General features: G+C 52.1%; 3 protein-coding genes and 1 non-coding gene across 4 annotated transcripts; 1 reads left to right on the top strand and 3 right to left on the bottom strand.

The window, feature by feature from the left end:
- Positions 1 to 2,584: 2,584 nt before the first annotated feature.
- TGME49_220550 lies at positions 2,585 to 2,656 on the bottom strand. Its single transcript has one exon. It is a non-coding gene; the product is annotated as a tRNA-Ala (tRNA).
- Positions 2,657 to 8,126: 5,470 nt separating this feature from the next.
- TGME49_220540 (hypothetical protein) lies at positions 8,127 to 10,722 on the top strand. Its single transcript, XM_002371537.2, has 2 exons — positions 8,127 to 8,960; positions 9,596 to 10,722. Exons 1-2 carry the CDS (start codon positions 8,481 to 8,483, stop codon positions 10,004 to 10,006), a joined length of 891 nt encoding a protein of 296 aa, XP_002371578.1. The 5' UTR covers positions 8,127 to 8,480; the 3' UTR covers positions 10,007 to 10,722.
- A 2,126-nt stretch (positions 10,723 to 12,848) lies between these two features.
- Positions 12,849 to 15,942, bottom strand: AP2V1 (AP2 domain transcription factor AP2V-1; the record flags this gene model as incomplete). Its single annotated transcript, XM_018779892.1, has 5 exons — positions 12,849 to 13,507; positions 13,967 to 14,144; positions 14,659 to 14,735; positions 15,083 to 15,385; positions 15,702 to 15,942. 5 exons carry the CDS (start codon positions 15,940 to 15,942, stop codon positions 12,849 to 12,851), a joined length of 1,458 nt encoding a protein of 485 aa, XP_018637844.1.
- Positions 15,943 to 16,431: 489 nt separating this feature from the next.
- Positions 16,432 to 17,152, bottom strand: TGME49_220525 (hypothetical protein; the record flags this gene model as incomplete). Its single annotated transcript, XM_018779891.1, has 2 exons — positions 16,432 to 16,695; positions 17,102 to 17,152. 2 exons carry the CDS (start codon positions 17,150 to 17,152, stop codon positions 16,432 to 16,434), a joined length of 315 nt encoding a protein of 104 aa, XP_018637843.1.
- Positions 17,153 to 17,256: the final 104 nt, after the last annotated feature.

The raw sequence follows: 17,256 nt of genomic DNA, 5'->3' as shown, positions 1-17,256 counted from the left end.
GCGACTGCACATTAATCGACCTCCGTGTCAGGGACACCCGACAATTTGTTGAGGAGGCACAGGGGCGCCGAACAAAGATGTCGCACGCTTTAATGTGTCGCCCCTCTCCCGACACGGGACTGGCCCGAGATTTCCTCTGACGGTTTGACCATTACGAGAGCCGCACCATCCAACAAGCACGAACATGCATGACCCTCCTGCCTCGTTGTTCCCCTTCTACGCAAAGCAGTGCAGCCAATAGCACAAACATGGCGCACTGACGATCTTTAGACGAAAACAGAGAAGCTCACCTGTCTTCCAGAGTTCGAGTGGCCCGTAAGATTCGCAAGTAGCTTACCTCCCGTGCCCGCCGTCACAGAGACAGCGCCAACAACTGCAATGAGAATGACGCAGACGATGGCTGGACCATTATTCAAATCAGAAAGGGTTCTTTCTTCGTCAACGAGACTGCCCAGTTGGCGCACGGGAGCCCCCGTTTTGGGGAACAGAAGAGAATCACTCGCTACCACAGACCTTTCGAAGTCTCCTGCGTTTCCTGGTGTTTTCTGCTGTCGCGTAACGTCGATTAGGAGTTGATACGGCCTTTGATCAGAACTGGCCCTTACTCTCTGTGTGCCTGCCCAATACTGAAAGTGTATCCTCCGCGGCCAAGATGAAACATTGGCGTCGGCTTCCGGAATAGATGCAAATTCTTGGGCTCCGACAGGCGCAGATCCAGAAAGAGCGTTCACATATAAAAAGCCTGTCTGACGGAGGCTTGTATGCAGGTGAGGCGGCCAAGTAAGGTCAACCGCAGAAGTGACTTCATTGATAGAGCTGTCCCCATCTTGGGTCGCCTGTGAAGCTTCAACAAAAATAGGAGGGACAGACTGTACAACGCAGGACCTATTACTATGCCACAGAAAATTGACGATATTCGGTGGCTCGCTCTCATGCGTTCGCCTTCTCTCGGTCACATCGCTGTTCGTTAAGGCGAGTGCCGTGCCTTCTTGTAGAACTCCAAAATACGATATCAAGAGCCACCACTGCGGAGAGAAGAAGCTATACGCGAAATCTGTTAGCAGAACCGCAGACACGGCGGCGCTACAAACCACAGGCACAAGTGTGATAAGCAAAACACCGCCGAAGCGGGACGGCAGTCGGCAAGCACCAAACTTGCCCACGTCTCGACGTTTTTGTGCCAGACGTTGAGCGGTTGAGGCACTGCAGTGCGTTGTCGCCTGCATTTCCGAAAAAGTGACATATCTGCTGATAGGGATCCGCTCCACAGTAGGCACGAAGGCTGTGACGCCAGCTGGTGCTAGGGTGCTTTCCGTAGACCCGTGAAACCATCTATAACGCACCCAAGGAGCCACACGCTGTGCCAGAACAGACTGGTATGAACCTTTGCTGCAAGCTACGGGTTTCGCGCCAGTTTTACGGTAGCGTAATGTCGGCTACAACGAACTCGAACGTTGTTTTTTCACTCGATACGCCACACGCGGTGAGAACAATCACACACCTGGCAGCGCCATCACGGGCTATCCACCAAGTAGGAATACCGGAATATACTGAACGCAGAAGGGTGTGCACCACTAGTGAAGGCAGCAGATTCCGTAGCTGATTGAGTCCACCCACACTGTTGTAGATGAGTTTGCCGACACCAATCGGCTTTGGCTCAGCTCATGCCACTGTGGCCTCGTCATAACCGGCGATGGCCCCCGTTAAACCGTGACACAGAAAAGAAACAGCGCTGTCCGCTGGGCTCAACCTCACGAGGACCAGCTACCTGACGGGAGGAGGAGGCGACCAGCAGAAAGCCAGCATCCCTGTGCTCTCGCCGTGTTCCTCTCTGGCTGCAACACGTTGCCGAGCTCAGCGGGAGCCCAGTACCCGCCGCCCATCGTCACAGCGATCGTCGCACAAGGGGACTGTTTTTCAGCAGGGGAAAAAAGGCGACGTCGTAAAACTTCTCAGTGGAACAACGAACAATACGTCACCGTCACATTACGTGTACATGACGGGCAACTCATCTTACTTTTGTCGTCCCTCTTTAGTGGGCGCTGTGGTACACCAAAAATACAGTGTATAGAGTTACCATGTTCAACTGTCAGCTCCTTGCGAGCTCAGTGCCACGATGAGAAGGTTAATTACGTGGTTTTCTTTCCAGTCCGTCGGGATTCGTCTCCAGCTATCTTGGTCCAGCAATAATGTGGGCTGCAAGACCCCTTTGAATCTGCACACGCTGGTGGCCAATATACTATTACGCAGCGGTAGTTCGTGAAAACCTAGTGTTGATTATCAACACCTCCAACATTGAAGCAAAGAACATCTGACACCTCGTTTTCGGATTGAAGAAATACGGAAGGTCCATCATACACGAAGCACTGAGCTCAAGAATACAAGCTTGTTAGCTAAGGGGACTGGTGAACACTATTTCGCCACAAAATACGAGCCGATAAAGTGCTTAAATATCTTGATTTTTTACCAGAGGCCCCTCAACTACACGTTGTTTGCGGCCTCCGGCCATATAAAACGACGGCATACGTCACCCACAGGTTCTATCAAACACCTGCAAGGAAAAGAATTCGGTATGACAAACTCCTGGACTGATCGGGAATTGAACCCGAGACCTTTCGCATGCGAAGCGAACGTGATACCCCTACACCATCAGCCCGTGATGGTGCCCGCCCGTGCACCAGACTGTTGGCTGCTAATATTTTTTCCTCTCAAACGAGGTAAAGCGACGAAGGTCTGGTGATCTTCAGAAGGTACTGGAGAAACAGCAAGACTTACTGCTGGAAATCATCTGATGCGCGGATTCCCCCCCCAATGATGAGAAGGAAACCAGTCATCTGTGTTCAGTGTAGACCTGTGTTCAGATGGCACGTGTGCTGACAAAGAACATTCTCTATCATAGGAAATCGAGACCGCCATTTACAGAGTCCGAAGGACGCGGAAGTAACTCGTGTGCAAACATTCCTGGGGGGTTGAAGCGGTTGTTCACATCCCGGAAGAGAGGAGAAAATCGCTGACACTAGCCGCCTACCTGAAAACGCAGTGCCCAAGCCCCTGAGTATTGGCTTCTTCGGCATTGTAGTTATCGGGATAAATAAACAGAGATAGCAGACACCTCGTGCCCCCAGTCCTGTAGAAGTGTCTTTTTCTATATTCAGACGCCCGCCAGTTGCTCCGGGTAGGGGAGTTTGTCATCTGTTCGCGAACGAAACACCGTCACGCGAGGTAGAACTTCGTGCCTTTTAGGACAACATCTGCACAATAAATACTGACACGAAACTTCGACAATCTGCCCGTTTTCCGCCGCATTTTACGCGTCTCAGTAACTAGCAGTGTCACGTGATGCACTCGCTCCGCGACTGCTAACTCAAGGAGTCCACCATTGCTTTTTGGTTTTTAAGTGTTCTTTTTCCGTTCTTGCGCAAAACATTATAGCTTGCTTTCTTCCCTTCGCGCTATTTTAACCCACGTTTAGCGGATAGTGCAGTGGACCGCCACCCGCCGCAACATCGATGACTTTTTTCTCAAACGAGTCTCGGCGAGCCGTGTGGCGCCGTTTGACTCGACTGAATCTGGCGGTACAACCGGAAAAAAACCGTGGAAATGGCTAGCGTTATCCACCACCTCGTTTCAATCGATTTTTTTGGATACCGGAAATGCGCACAAACATCTTTTTTTGTTATGAACGCACGCCTAGTACGAATTTCCGCCTTTATAGCAAGATAGCGCTGACACCCTGTCACCTTGGTGTGGAGCCCGGCTCTGCCCCCGTTTGTTTCCGGGCGCTTGCTCGTGAGGCGTTTAGCCAGTCGAGGAATTTTGCTTATTCGCTAGTTCATGAGGTAAGTTGAGGATGATTGGTTCACGTCTGGTTCTAGATATTTAGGAACAAATCGGAAAGTGGTGTTACCCGGACCCGCCAGTTGAGGAAACCTCCCCCGCGCTGTTCCCCGAAGTGACTCGCCGAGAGTTCCTCCTTATAAGAAAGCTGCACTTTTTTTTCACCATGGCCTTCTTTATATTCCATGCTCAACAGTGTCTCATAGCCCATCCGGTGGAACCATTGCAACCTTTTCCCCGATTCTTCTGCGCTCCTTTCGTGCAAAATGTCCAACTGGGTGACGGGTAAAGGTCACAACCCGAGCTCGTCTGTACACACGCACGGCTGTCTTTGAGTATTTCCACGTATCTCGTTCACCGTCAATGTTGACACTAAGTCACCGTCGTCCTCTTTTTGTGGCAGTGGAGATATACTGCAGGGGGGGAGACAAGTGGTGAAGGTTCTCTCAGCATTTCTTATTGGATCGGCAGGTGGAACTCTCTCTTGACTCTTAGGCTTTGTAATGCAGACAGACACAGTTTCCTGCAGGTTTGCGCCCTCTGCTGCAAAACTCTTGTGTTGATGAGTGCGAGAAAGTGGACCTCTGCAAACCTCCAGATCTCCCTCAGTCTCTCGAGATCTGTTTGCCGCAACTGGGTGTCAAAGGACTCAACCCTTCTTCAAGCCGACCCTGAAGGAAAGCTCCTTTTTTAGGTGTATTCCTGCATTACTCACGCAATTACTGACTCATCCCGTTTGCTGGCTGAAGTGGCTCATCTCTACGGTCTCTCTCACCTGACTCCTCTGGCTCCCGCTTTCCTTCACACTCTTATACGTGACTTCTCTACAAAGACACCGTCCGCTGCACTTTTCTCCGGTTTTTTGGTGCTCCCCATTTCCTGTATCCTCTGCCACTTTCTCGTCTCTTGTATCTCATAAGCTGTGTTTCTTGCGCACCTCACCACAGGTACGATCTCTCTTATCTTTTCTCCAATTCATTCCGGTGTCTCTGACCCACTTTGTCACCCTTCGTCTCTTCTTTGCCGCGTCCCCGTACCTCTTTTGCGCTTTCCCCAGTATGCCACCATGCAGCGGTCGCCTTCACGTCGGGAAGTGCGCGGCTCGAGGCAAGAGGACGGGATGGATAGCTTCTCTGTGTTGCACTTACCTTCTCTCTCGGTTCCACCTTCCGGACACAACCCGGCCGAAACGCGGTTTGCTGTGCAGGCGCTAGTCCGCGACGAAGACAGGCACGAAGTGAAGCTCGTGGCAACAGAAGTCTTGGCCCCATCCAGAGAGGAAGATGAGAAACATGTGGAAGCAAAAAACGATGAAACGCGCATGTCAGGTCCTTCCGACTTCTTCTCAACGCGCCGTATCTTCTGTTCGGGGGTGGATCTTCGCCCGACTGCTGCGCAGCCACCTTCCTTCGCTGTCCAGAACTTCGGCCTTCCCCTTTCTCTTCAACCAGGAGAATCGCGGACTCGAGGGTCAGACCCAACCCGGATTGTCTACTCTTTGCTCGCGCAAAATGCCCCGACAAAAAGAGAAGAGTGGACTTCATTCACATCGTCCGAAGGGCGCGAGTCTCCACACTTCGCCCCCTTTGGAAACGAAGCGTCGTGGTGGCTCTCCGGCAGCGAGACGGGGGATCGCGACGCGATGGATTTAAGCACCACTGCGTCGTTTTCCATGTTCTCGTCTGAGAGCCCTTCGCTTCCTCTACATATTGCTGGGTTGTCCTCTCAAACGACACAAACCCGAAGGGATAAATCGCATTCAAGTTCAGCTAACGGGAAATGGAACGACAGTAGCATACACAAAGAGCTGCATGAGAGCGGCCACGTACGGTGCGGACAGGGGTGCATACACCATGCAAGTCCGGTTTCGTTCCACTCGAGTTCCCCAGAGTTTCCTCCGCTGGCGCCACACAGACTTCCGTCCTGCTTCCTGTCTATCGGCTGCCCTGTGCCAACACCGGCCCGGAAAGCAAGGTCCCGCAGAGTGTCGAAGCTTGAAAAAGGAAAACCATCGAGAGAAAAAAGAAAACGAGAAGGCACAATAGACTCGAATGCGTCTTCTAAACCAGAGGCCGATGCGACAGTGAGCTCTCGAAGCCGAGCTGTTGTTCGACATGTCACACCTGGCGCCCTAGATCTGTCTTCGGTTCCTCCCCCTCATCTCCTCTCTTCTTATTCGTTGTCGATCTCTCCTTGTTGTTCGTCTCCGTCCTCGTTTGCCTCTTCCTCTCGTCGCACGCTGTCCCTGCAGGGCGAGGAGAATGCAGTGCTTTCATGCAGGCTTCCCCCCACGAGCGTGCGTCCTCTTATAGCGCAGGGGAAGTGTCAAGGCAGTTTCGCTGTCTGTCAGACCCCGCTCGCTGCGCAGTCTCGTAGTTTGAAGGGGAGCGCAATGGAGGGTGTTCTTCCTCGGGTCAAAGCCGTGACCTTTCTTGTGTCTCTCCTTCTTCTCTGCTCTTCTCTTCTTCTTGGCGTCTGCCTACAGTTGACACATTCCTTCAGCTTGACAGCCCTCAGTTGCCTCGACGGCCTCTCTTCCCTCAGTTCTCTCTGCGTTTATGTCGCCCCCGCAGGAACGGCGTGGACTGCAATAAAAAACAGAAAAAGTGAACACATGCCAGCCCTCGTCTTCGTCCTCCAGGGCCTCTGCAACCTCATGGGGTGCACCTACGGCTTCACGCTCCATAGTGTGGTTCTTCCTGCTACGAATTGTGTTGATGAGACTCATCGAAAGATCAGAACGTCAACACAGAAGCCAGCCACATGGTGCTGGAGCCACTTCAACCCATCACTTAAGAGGGCATCTCTTCCGTCAACGGAAGAAATTCTCTCCTTTCTGGTTCGCACAAGAATTCCTTTACCTGATTTCTTTTTCCGCTACGGGGAAGGAAGGTAGTCGATGCCGAACTGTTCCTCGAATCTAGAAAACGCGTAGAAAACAGGCTCTCGACACATGAATGTCGCCGTCCCCATGATGTTTCGTCTCCCCCACCTTCGCTTGTTGAGAGTGTCGCATCACCTCTTCATAGTTGGCCACAGTGTTTTTGCTTTCGTTCCGTTTTTCTGTGTTTCTTTGCTTCCACATCTTCTCCCAGTTGTGAACCAAGAACAGAGTATGGAATACGTTTCATGTCGGAGGGCATTCCAATCCTCGACATTTCGCAATCTTCAACAGTTTATTCGGGTGGTCGTCCAACGGTTCTTCTGACGCTGTGCTTCTCCACATCTTGTCGGTCCCGGTTACCTCGTTTCTCTTTTTCTCCGCGGGTCTCACCTTTCAAGTGTTCTGGCTTGCAGTGTATCTCTCCTGGAAACAGCCGCCAGGTTGTCTTATGGATACGTCCTCGCAAAATGTATCTGCCGCTCCAGATGGAGCCGTTGATGATGTCTCTGTCAGCCCCTCTTTACCACTGGAGAGAAGTACGGACCAGTTGACTGATGCCCTTTGCACTTCTCGTCGATTTCAACTTTCTCCTGACGCCTCCCCAGCCACATCTCCCTCTTTGTCTTCTTCGTCTTTTTCCTCCGTATCCTCGGTCTTGGAGGCAGGGTCTCATGTCTCATCCTGTGGTGTGCGAGAGGCTGTCGGGTGCCTGGAGGGAGGGAGAAGGTCTCCTCGCCACTTCGATTTGTGCAAGACCGTCGCTTTGACCCCTGTGCAGAGAGACTGCCGGACTCCGGAAGAACGAAAGTCTGCAGCCCCAGAGCCAGCCTGGTCCTCTCTCTCTCTCTTCAGTCGGGGCAGGCGATGGTTTGGCGCGACGGGCTCGGCGCAGAACGAAGAGGAGGAAGGGAAGAGCGCGGCGACTCAGGAGAGAAGGACGAACTGGGTGAAGTAAGGAAACAGTTGGAGCGCATGTGCTGGGAAGGTCCTCCATGGCAGTTTTCGCGGGACTTCGCGGCCTCGGAATCAACGTGTGGAATTCTCCGTGGCTCGACAGAGACTCAAATGCAGCAGGGCAACGCGACTCTATCTTGCGCTTCTGGTTCACGGAGCTCTAACTCCGGCACACCCGGAGTTGAAGGAAGAAAAGGAGACGGAAGAAGTGAGGAAACACTGGATAGAAGCGAGGGGTGCGGAGGCAGCACGGCCCTGGTGTGTGCTTCTGCACATAAGCGGAGAATGATGCACATCCCCCTTGCAGGAGAGACAGCATTCTCGCAACATGAAACCGAAGATCTACACAAACTGAACAGGTCGCTTGTTTCATGTTGCCAGATACCCGAAGAGTGCTCCGTGACGAACCGCGTCACATAAGATGAAGCTCTCCACAGCTTTCCTTTTCTGATTCGCAGCTGAGTTCCTCTTGCCTGCATTCAGCTGTCTCTGACTGTGTGTCTATGGAAACGAACGACACTTGTGTGGCGGCGGTGGAGTGTTCGCCGGCTTCCGGTTGCTCGTTTTCTGACTCTCTTCCTAAATCACCTTCTTCGTCTCGCTATGTCCGGCGCATGCACTCCGCCTCAGGCAGTGACCATCTCTCCTGTCCCCGTGCGCGTGTCATTCTTGGTGAAACTCTCTATTCGTCTGTAGGCAGAGAAATGGACCATATTCTGCGTCGTCCGATGCCCTGGAGAGTGACGCAGTTACAGTTTCGGGTGGCGAGCAACACGCGCCTGCAGAGGACGAGACGGGGGGCGCCATGTCGCCTGATGTCTGTACAGAAGCAGACGCCTGGGAAGCTGAGGAAAGCCCGAAGACAGGGAGGACCGAGTCTGCGTGTGCGTCGTCTTGGGTGACCCTTCCCGCTGCGGTCCCCACTCCTTCACCATCATCGTCGTGGTCTACCGCGGACGGAGCGACGGCACCGTTGTGGCAAAGAAGAGGCGAACGCCGAGGGGAAAAGAGAGGAGACACCCAGAGACGAGAGTCGCGAGCCTCTCCAAAGAGTCGCAACGAGGCGAGGCAACTGTGTTTGCCCTCCGTGGGAAGTGGAGCAACGGAAGGTAAACCGCCCACGCGGGACAAGCAACTGGGGAGCTTGATTCTCTTCGCCTTCGCTCGCGTCTCGGCTGCTTTCGCCCCGCTTCTTCTCTTCTCGGCTCTCCTGCCGGAGTCCGTCCTTGGTGGTCTTCTCACCGTCCTCAACATGCTAGCTGCCGGCAGTCCGCTCAACCTCTTGGTGAGGATAATACCCAGAAAGAACCTGACGGGCCACAGAACAGAGGGATGCGTCCAGACAACAAAAGGAACAAATGTAGTCAAGTGGGTTGAGACAGGCGTTTCACGCGCTAGTCATGCGTCTGTGGGCTGTTCCCGATCTCTCTGTCAGAGCATCTGTGTAGTCTTTGGATCAACGCCCTTAACTGCCTTTATCTAGGGATAACACTCCATTTCCACTGCGAGTTCTTCCTGGAGAGTGTAGACAACAAATTAGTCGACTGATCCCGATCCTGAAGCTTTTCTGCGGGTGGGTGCCTTCCGCGAAGCGCCGTGATCAATCTTCTGTCTTCATTCTCACTCCTTTCGTGCTTAGGGAAATATGATTCGCCGGCGATCTTCTTTGGGCCTGCCGCGCCCTCTGGTTTCCATGACAGTTGTCTGTAACAGCTTGTGGGGTCTCTACGGCTTAGTTGCCGACATTCCCGCCATTTATATTTCCTCCTTCATAGGTAATTGGGAACGCATTTTGCGTCATAGTGCCAACAGCGTTTCCGCGTCCTTCTCAAGACGCCCACGCGAACTCTGGATCTGCACTCTCCTGAGTCGTCGCTCATACCCATTTGTCCCCTTCTGTGGGCTCTTCTCCACTCTCAGGTTACGCGCTCGGCCTTCTTCAGTTGTGCTGCTCTGGTGCGATCACGAGCTGGCGTGCATCGACATGCCTGTTCTTCTTCACCTCGTCTCCGTTATGCCGTCCTCGTTTTCCAAGATTGTCGGAAGCTTTCCTTCGCGCAGCTCGTGTTCGTTTTTCTTTCGAAGAACAGACACGTTGCTCACGTCGCGGACTTCCAGTGCACGGCCCACACTGCCGCAGGGTTTGCGTCTGTTTTTGCAAAGCCAAGGAAGGAAGGTGACATCGAGAAGGTGCAAGAAAAGGAACGGATGACTGAAAGGGATGACAGGCGAGGTCTTGCAGTGGGCATAAGGCGGCAACCGGAAGACGAGGGAAGTCAACAAGTCCATCACAGTAGTATAGCCAGAGGGAATCAAAACAGAAAAGAGTAGAGTCTGGAAAGAGGCTCACAGGCAGAGGGAGATAAAACGCACTTGCTGCTTTGTTACAGTCTTTCCACTTTAAATAACAATGGAGTGACAAAACGCCCTCACAGATGCCCAGTTGAACGCAAGAATGATGTTTGTCTTTCCTGCGCGTATCTAAGCCCGTGTAAAGCCACTCATACGATGTACCGAACCGTGGATGAATCCAGTGTCGATCCTGCTTCTCCGTTGGTGTGCTTCTGTGTCCCAATTGCGCGGACGCCCTAACTGAGTATCTGTAGCTTTTGTACAGTTTGTATAACGTTTGCCTGCTGTGTGGTGTTCCTTCGTTTTGCATCTCGTCGAAAATTGTATACACACAATTAACTCCATACTTGACTGGCCATAGAGGCTTTTCTATTAGGCAGCATTTCTCCTGATTTCGTGCAGGTAGCTTTCCTGGCGCCCCTGTTTTCATACCCTTGAAAGCAGGAACTTTGAGAAAGAATGACCTCGGCGTCTCTCCTTTACGGGGTTTTGCTAATTATTTTCAACAAGTGCTGCCCGCACACACAGCGTCTATTTCGGCCGATGGAACAATCAAACCTTTCACCTATCAAAGACTCAACCGCGATTTGTGTACTGTCCCCAGGGTGTCCGTGTATATGACAGGTTGTGACACGGCGGTCACAGTTTTTCTGTTCTCGAAATCATTTCCCCAAAAAATAAAAATTTCGCGTGGGAGAGTGTTGTGCGACGTTCCTGGTCTCCCGGAACTGGGCCTTCTGAAGCCCACTCAAGACAGCCTTCCAGCATCCGGTCCATATTTAGTTATATACCACCAGTGGAATAGCACTACCTATACTCTAGTTAGCATTGCATCTGTAACAAACAGTCCCTTTCTTTGTCGTCAACAATATGCGGATCAAGTAGTTGCGGCTCAGGCAGCTGTGCCCAACTGCGGGACGATGCAAACTGAGTATAACAGAGAAACTTGTTCGCCAAATTGGGGAAAGTATCATCGTGATAGGGGTGAAAAAGGGCAGACCGTTCCCTTCAATGCTTATAAGGAGAGAGTCGGATCGGCAAATCTTTGAGTTGGTTTTTTCCTCCCAAGGTTCATTCAAAGACCACTTTCGCACAGATGTTCTGTTGGCATCACTGGTTGGTGTTGGAATCTACGTAGTTCCTGTCTTTGGAGGAATTAAGACCGTATTCGGTCCGATCTCTCCCCCCTATACCGTCCCTCAGAAGTGCCACTGAAAAGAACAGGAACACATTAAACTACATATATATATATATATATGTAGGTCCATCTTTCTCTCTGGCCTCTCCTTGGCAAAGCAAATCGAGGGAAAAGCGATCACAGTGTAACGTGGCTGAACGATGTATTATTTTTTTTTGAATACACTTTATGGTGATTTGGCGACGTTCAGGAGACAGAACGATCTGCCTCAGCGCGGCAGTGGGTGTGAAGGCAAAAGACGCAGCTTTAATGCGATTGTGAACCGGATGAGGATTGGGAACGGCTGCTCCTCGGACCGGATACAGGCGCATTCTAAATACAGTTTTCAGTTAATGGTCATGTACTACGGCATTCGTGTCAGAAAAATAGCGAGCGTGCCAAACGCCTTCTCTCCTCCAGTTTAACAAAACGCTGATGAACTACACTCGTCTCTCGCTTGACTTCGCCCCGAGAGTGTGTCCCGGATACGCGAGAAAAGAACGGGTTCGGGCGTTTGTTTAGACGAAGCTGTCTCATCGCTTTGCTTGACAGAGAACGGATTGATTATGCACAGAAACGAAGGGCGAATCATGAGGGTATCACGCGTTTTCCTGCCACCAGCTTAACTCCAAGAACAGTCACTGAGTAGAGCTTTGAAGAACAGTGTAGGCGGGAAGAAGTACAAAATACGGGTCCTAAAAAGGACAAAGGATACAGCAAGCAAATGGATAAAACAGAGAAAGAGATTAGAAGACACTCAAACTGGAGGACGCGAAATGACGTAGAAATTCCCACACGGGAAAGGATGTTTTCAACAAGGCTGATGCAAGAAAATGACTGAATAAAAATCTGGACCCCGACCCAAACACCACAAATGCGCATGGCAGCAGAAGACGAAGACGAAAACAGCAGAATGCCAAAACGGGATACATCACCGTGCGATTACGCGCCAAAGGGAAACTTTAAACGAACCGACATCAGAAGGAAGAAAATGCGAAACAGCGCCGGTGGCTCTCAGGGACCGTTCACGCTTAAGCAAACGGAAAGGAAGTACATGCCGAAACGCAGTCAAAAGGGCGACCTGCATTCGCATGCTTCTTGCAGGCGAGCATCCGGACTGAAACCGCTGGTTTCACCGTAAATTACTTGACAAAAATGGCGGAATCCCTCTGTCTTGACAAAACACTGCAATGAGGTAACCCGACTCACAACAACGGTTCCCTGATAAACCGTACTGACTGGGAAGTATTAGACAGGATTACCCGCCAGATCAGCGACTCTCATGGGGATCCAAGAACACCTATGAACTGCACAAACGTACGTGAGACGGGGAGTGCGTGCCTCACTGATATCATTCGCTTTTCTGTCGGTGGCTAAGACATCCTCTGACAGTTCTTTACTTCCATTCTTCCTCGAAGTTCGGGTTTCTTTCTGTTGCTTTGAGGCTTTGACCTCGCCTGGACTCCTGCGCGTTCCCACGCTGCAAAAGCTACTTCACAGGATCAGACCACATTCCTTCCGGATGTGTTCGTTGGCTTTGTTCTTCAGCACGTGGATGTTATCCTTACATCTACAAGATCCCCCCAAATGCTTGTCGTGTTGTCCTTCACTCTCTCTGCCTTTATTTGCGTTTGCCTCCTCTGTTCAGTGTTGCGCATTCACCTGTCCTGCTTTTTCTCTCTCTCCCTCGTCTTCGCCTCGCTCTCGTCCCCGTCTGGCGGGGAAACACCCGAAGAGCGCTCCTCCGCACACACCTTTTCTGCGGCCTGTCACTTCACCTTTCTTTGCCTCGACATGCTTGTTTGCTCGGCTTGCTCTCTTCCCTTCCTCCATGTCGCCTCGGAAACCATGCAATAACCGTCCGCCACTTCGCTCATCCTGCTGCACTTGAATAGATGAAAAAAGAGAACGTCTTGGAGAACAGGAAGAGTGGCTTTTCTCCAGTTTGTTCGGCTCCTTCCTGTTGTTGACAGACAAATCGTGAGGGTGATTTCCTTTGTCTCGTCTGCCCGTCTTCTCGCGTGTCTGTCCGGCTCGCTTTGCCTCTGCTTCGGCCTCGCCGTGGTTCCCTCCTTCCCGCCGCCTCGAGGCTCGAAAAGAAGACCGACAAAGCAAAGACATTCGAACTTCTGTGGCTTGCCACCGCTGCGGGAACTGCGAGGGCATGGCGTTGCTGGAGGCAGAGGACTGAGAAGAAAGACGAATGCCCCGATCAATGGACAGCGTCTCCCGAGCAGCCTTGCTTCCATTACGTCCTCGAGAAGACAGTCCAGGCGACGAACAGAGTGGTGATCCCGAAAGCACTAAACCGAGTGGGAAGCACACACACAGCTCGAGTATCAGATGTTTCACAGACACATGATGCCACGCGTTACGCTTCTCCTGTCCCTCGCGGTTCTCGTATCCTCGTCGTCGCTCTGCAAGTCTACTCCTACGGGTGACGGGCGTGCCACAACATGTCGGACCAACGTTCTAAGCGAGTAATTACAAAAGGTTACTCTTTTTGTGTTTTGTCCATCGACATATCTGCCACATCCTGTCGTGTCTCACGTCGACCCTCCAGGCATCTCTGTCGCAGGAATATAGTGAAAGGAAGACGGAACCGTGGCTGTCACAGCCCTTCTCCCACTCGTGCTTTCTGTCGCATTCCGAACCCTTCAAATAGGAAGGAATCCAGTGGATTGTATCCGCTCTTCCAAGTGCGCGGTGTATTCGCCTACTCTTTGCCTCTATTCTTCTTCCGTTTCTCCATCTTGCCTCACCTGGCGACGGAAAAGCGCATGCATCCAGTCGGACGCAGAGTGAAGGCGAGAGCGACGAAGAGAGAGAAAGCGGTTGGGGCTGCAACTCGAGAATGGCAGGAAAACGTTCCGGATTGGGGAGATGAGAAGCCGAGAGCGACGCCGACGAAGCTGTCGCAAGCACCTCGTCGATCAGCTCCTGTGAGCACACGCAAAACTAGGCAGACCTTCCAGGCATGGAAAGATAAGATCATAAAACAACAGAACTCGAAAGAAACGTGGAAGCCAAGGTACAGTGCAACGGCTACTGGAGAGGTAACAGAAGTGGAGGGGGCAGACGCCTCAACTTACTCATGCAACAACGGTGCTTATCCAGATATTATACAGATACGCATATCGAGCAGTATTTCCTATCTACTGACTGGAGTGCCTTATCACATATGCAAATACGGCGTTATGCTTATCATAGAGATGTACGACTTCACTGAAGCACACATCAAACATCAGGCTCTGCCAAAGGGCGAATGCCTCAAATAGAGACAGAGACATGCTAGGGTATGACTCGCTGAAACGTATACACACAAAAGGGGACATAACAGCAAAAGAAATGCGGAAGCACGTCACGACTGCCGAGCTCAGACGAATGTAGATTTGCCAGAGCAGAAGAAAGGAACAAACACGGTGACCGCACAAAACGCTAGGCGGAAACGCACCTGTAGAACGTCACACCTCTCTTCGGGAGAGTACGCATAGAGGGCTGTATACAGGGCAAGCCGCTTTGCTTCTTCATCTGAGAAGACAGGATCAAAAAAATACGAGTTGACCTGACTGGCTCCACACGGGCCAGCGTATATATCGCCTCGATGATGAAAAGACAAAACACAAAACGCGACTGCCTGTTGACGCCTGATTCTGTGCAGTTCGACCTGGAAACGGGAGAACCAAATGGAAAGAAACGACGAGAGATAGCAGGGATTGCACCAGCGGCGAAAACCTGAAGTGTCCGATACCTGAAACGAGTCGCAATGCATACAAGGCCTGAACGAGGCCAGGAACAGAGAAAAGGTGCGTATCTCCACTGGTCAAAGGAAATAATACACACGCAAACACACACATGTGGAAACCAAGAAACCTTACATCCGAAGAGTTTGACAGAGAATTTAGTCCCTGTTGGGCGTCCCCTAGGAAAGGACCAGGAGCAACACCACTGCCCTTCTCGAGGGCCTTCTCTTCTTTTCTGTTCCTCCTTGCAAAGTGAAGCAGAGACTTCCATAACTCTGTCGGGAGAGGCACGCTTGGATGGAGAAGAGGGAGATTTCAGACTTCCACTTTCAGACGGCAGAGTGATATTCGTTGCAGGGGACGACTCAAGATACCAGACGCACTGCAAAGGGTGGCTGTCGTGGAGAGCCTTCAGCCGGTCCTGAGATTCACCTTGTCCTAGGGATGCAGCCAACCAAGAAAACGCACACATGCAGGTCACAACGTCGGATCTGCTGCTTGAAAAAGAAGAGAAAAGAAGACTGGAGGCCGTGGGGGTAGGCGAAGCCAAAAACTCACCCATGTCGGGAGGAAACACACAGCTGAGGAATCAGGTACGGGAGAAACTGCGTGACTGCTCAGCGAAGGCAGTGACACCTGAAGATCGAATGGACCGAGTGTCGCGCGGTCGGAAGAAATGGATGAAGACATAGGGAACTTCCAGCGGGTATTAAGCCATGACGCGTGAAAGGGAAGCACTAGATGAAAAGCTTACCCTGTTTGCGTTTGGCACCAGCGTTGCGTTTGACTCTTTCGCCGTCGCCACCTTGAGAGGAATCGCAGGGCGGCAAACAGCTGCTGTAGACCATGGCCATGTCGACGAGCTTTTCGAGATGGGGAACAGACGGTGCATGGCGGCTTTCTACGTCCCTTCCCGTTCTCTTCACACCCTTGTCGTTCACCTGATTCTTCTCGTTTCCTCTCTTCCCGTCGCCTCCTTCTTTCTTCACACACATTCCAGACGTCCTGCCTGTCCCGACAGATGCCGCGCCAGGGGCTCGAAGAACGGCAGCTGAGTCCTCGCCCTTAGTCGCCCACGGTCTCGTGGGGCTCTGATGAGGAAGGAGCGCAGAGGCAGCAAACGGCGAGGAGACACCGGCGCCAAGGGCGAGGACAGCGACGCGGGAGAGGGGAAGACACTCCTACGCGAGGCTTCGCCTGCGCCGGTCAGAAGCGTCTCCACAGCGGGTAGCTCTTTAACAGATTCGCGAGCTGAGCTGCCCGCTGAGAAACACATAAACGTCCGCTTGCGGATATCCCAGAAGTGGGCATGAGTGGTTGGAGAGCAGGAAACATCAGATGCTGCACAGTCGACAGCGAGGCGAGATTCCAGAGCATAGGCGTCGCTCGAAGCGCAGCAGAAATCAGGTCGCTGCCAACGATACCAGGCACAATGGCAACCGCTCTGTCTCTGTCTTCTGCTCTTGTGTTGCCCTTTGAAGCGTCTAAAGGAAACTCTTTCTCCGCCTCCACATACCCCAACAGAGAAGATAAACAAGGCGAAAAGGGCCTCTCCACGGGGGCTTCGCGCTGGGAAGTGGAAGCAGCGACGGAAGCGAGAGGAGGACCAGGACGCAGACGAGCGAAGGGAGAAACAAGCGAAGATGAACGCGAAGGGAGTGAGAGGGAAGAGATGCCAGCCTGCGCTCGAGAACAACTAGCCCCAGCCCTACAGACGCCGACGGTGTCTCCCTGGGCAACGGACGACCCTGGAGGCAAGACCGAGAAACCACCAAACGAACACAGACATGAGAATGAAGAAAGACGGCAAAGGAGTCAAGGGAACAGACGTTTTGGCAGGTGTTTATGGATACTCGGATCACGAGCAAGCGAAAGCATGCGACTGTACTTGCATTGAGTGGATCCGAAACCAAGTGACGAAACGCCGGCAAATCAGGTCATCCCATATGACGCACGGAACGCCCTACAGATATACATATAGATGGGGATGGTTACTGAAGCGCTATCGACTGAATTTGCAAACGCACGCTCGCAAAAACAAGCTTACCACCAACGGACGTTTACTGTTGAAGTCTGTGCGATCTATCGAATCTACACTGTCCCCTCATGAGTTAATATGTCCCAGACCCTCCCCAAAACACCATGTCTGTTTACCAGCGTCAGGCGATGGTATCTCCTCATCTGTTTCATTTGTGGCCTTCTCATGCTCTGCGTGTGCCTCCCCTCCGCAAGAGCTCGTCTCTGTCCTGTCCGGCAGTGCTTTGATAGTTTTGCCTTTCTTCTTCCACGTTTCTTCTACGGCTCGTGTG

The sequence above is a fragment of the Toxoplasma gondii genome, chromosome V, assembly GCF_000006565.2.
Source record: "Toxoplasma gondii ME49 chromosome V, whole genome shotgun sequence".
Taxonomy (NCBI): Eukaryota; Apicomplexa; class Conoidasida; order Eucoccidiorida; family Sarcocystidae; genus Toxoplasma; species Toxoplasma gondii.
This window is presented reverse-complemented; position numbering and strand designations above follow the sequence as displayed.

Excerpts from the sequence above, each read along its gene's own strand:
- TGME49_220540 (XM_002371537.2), top strand. The coding sequence starts at position 8,481 with ATGTCGCCTGATGTCTGTACAGAAGCAGACGCCTGGGAAGCTGAGGAA. Across the intron at positions 8,961-9,595 it reads GCAGTCCGCTCAACCTCTTG|GTTACGCGCTCGGCCTTCTT; the intron begins GTGAGGATAATA and ends CTCCACTCTCAG.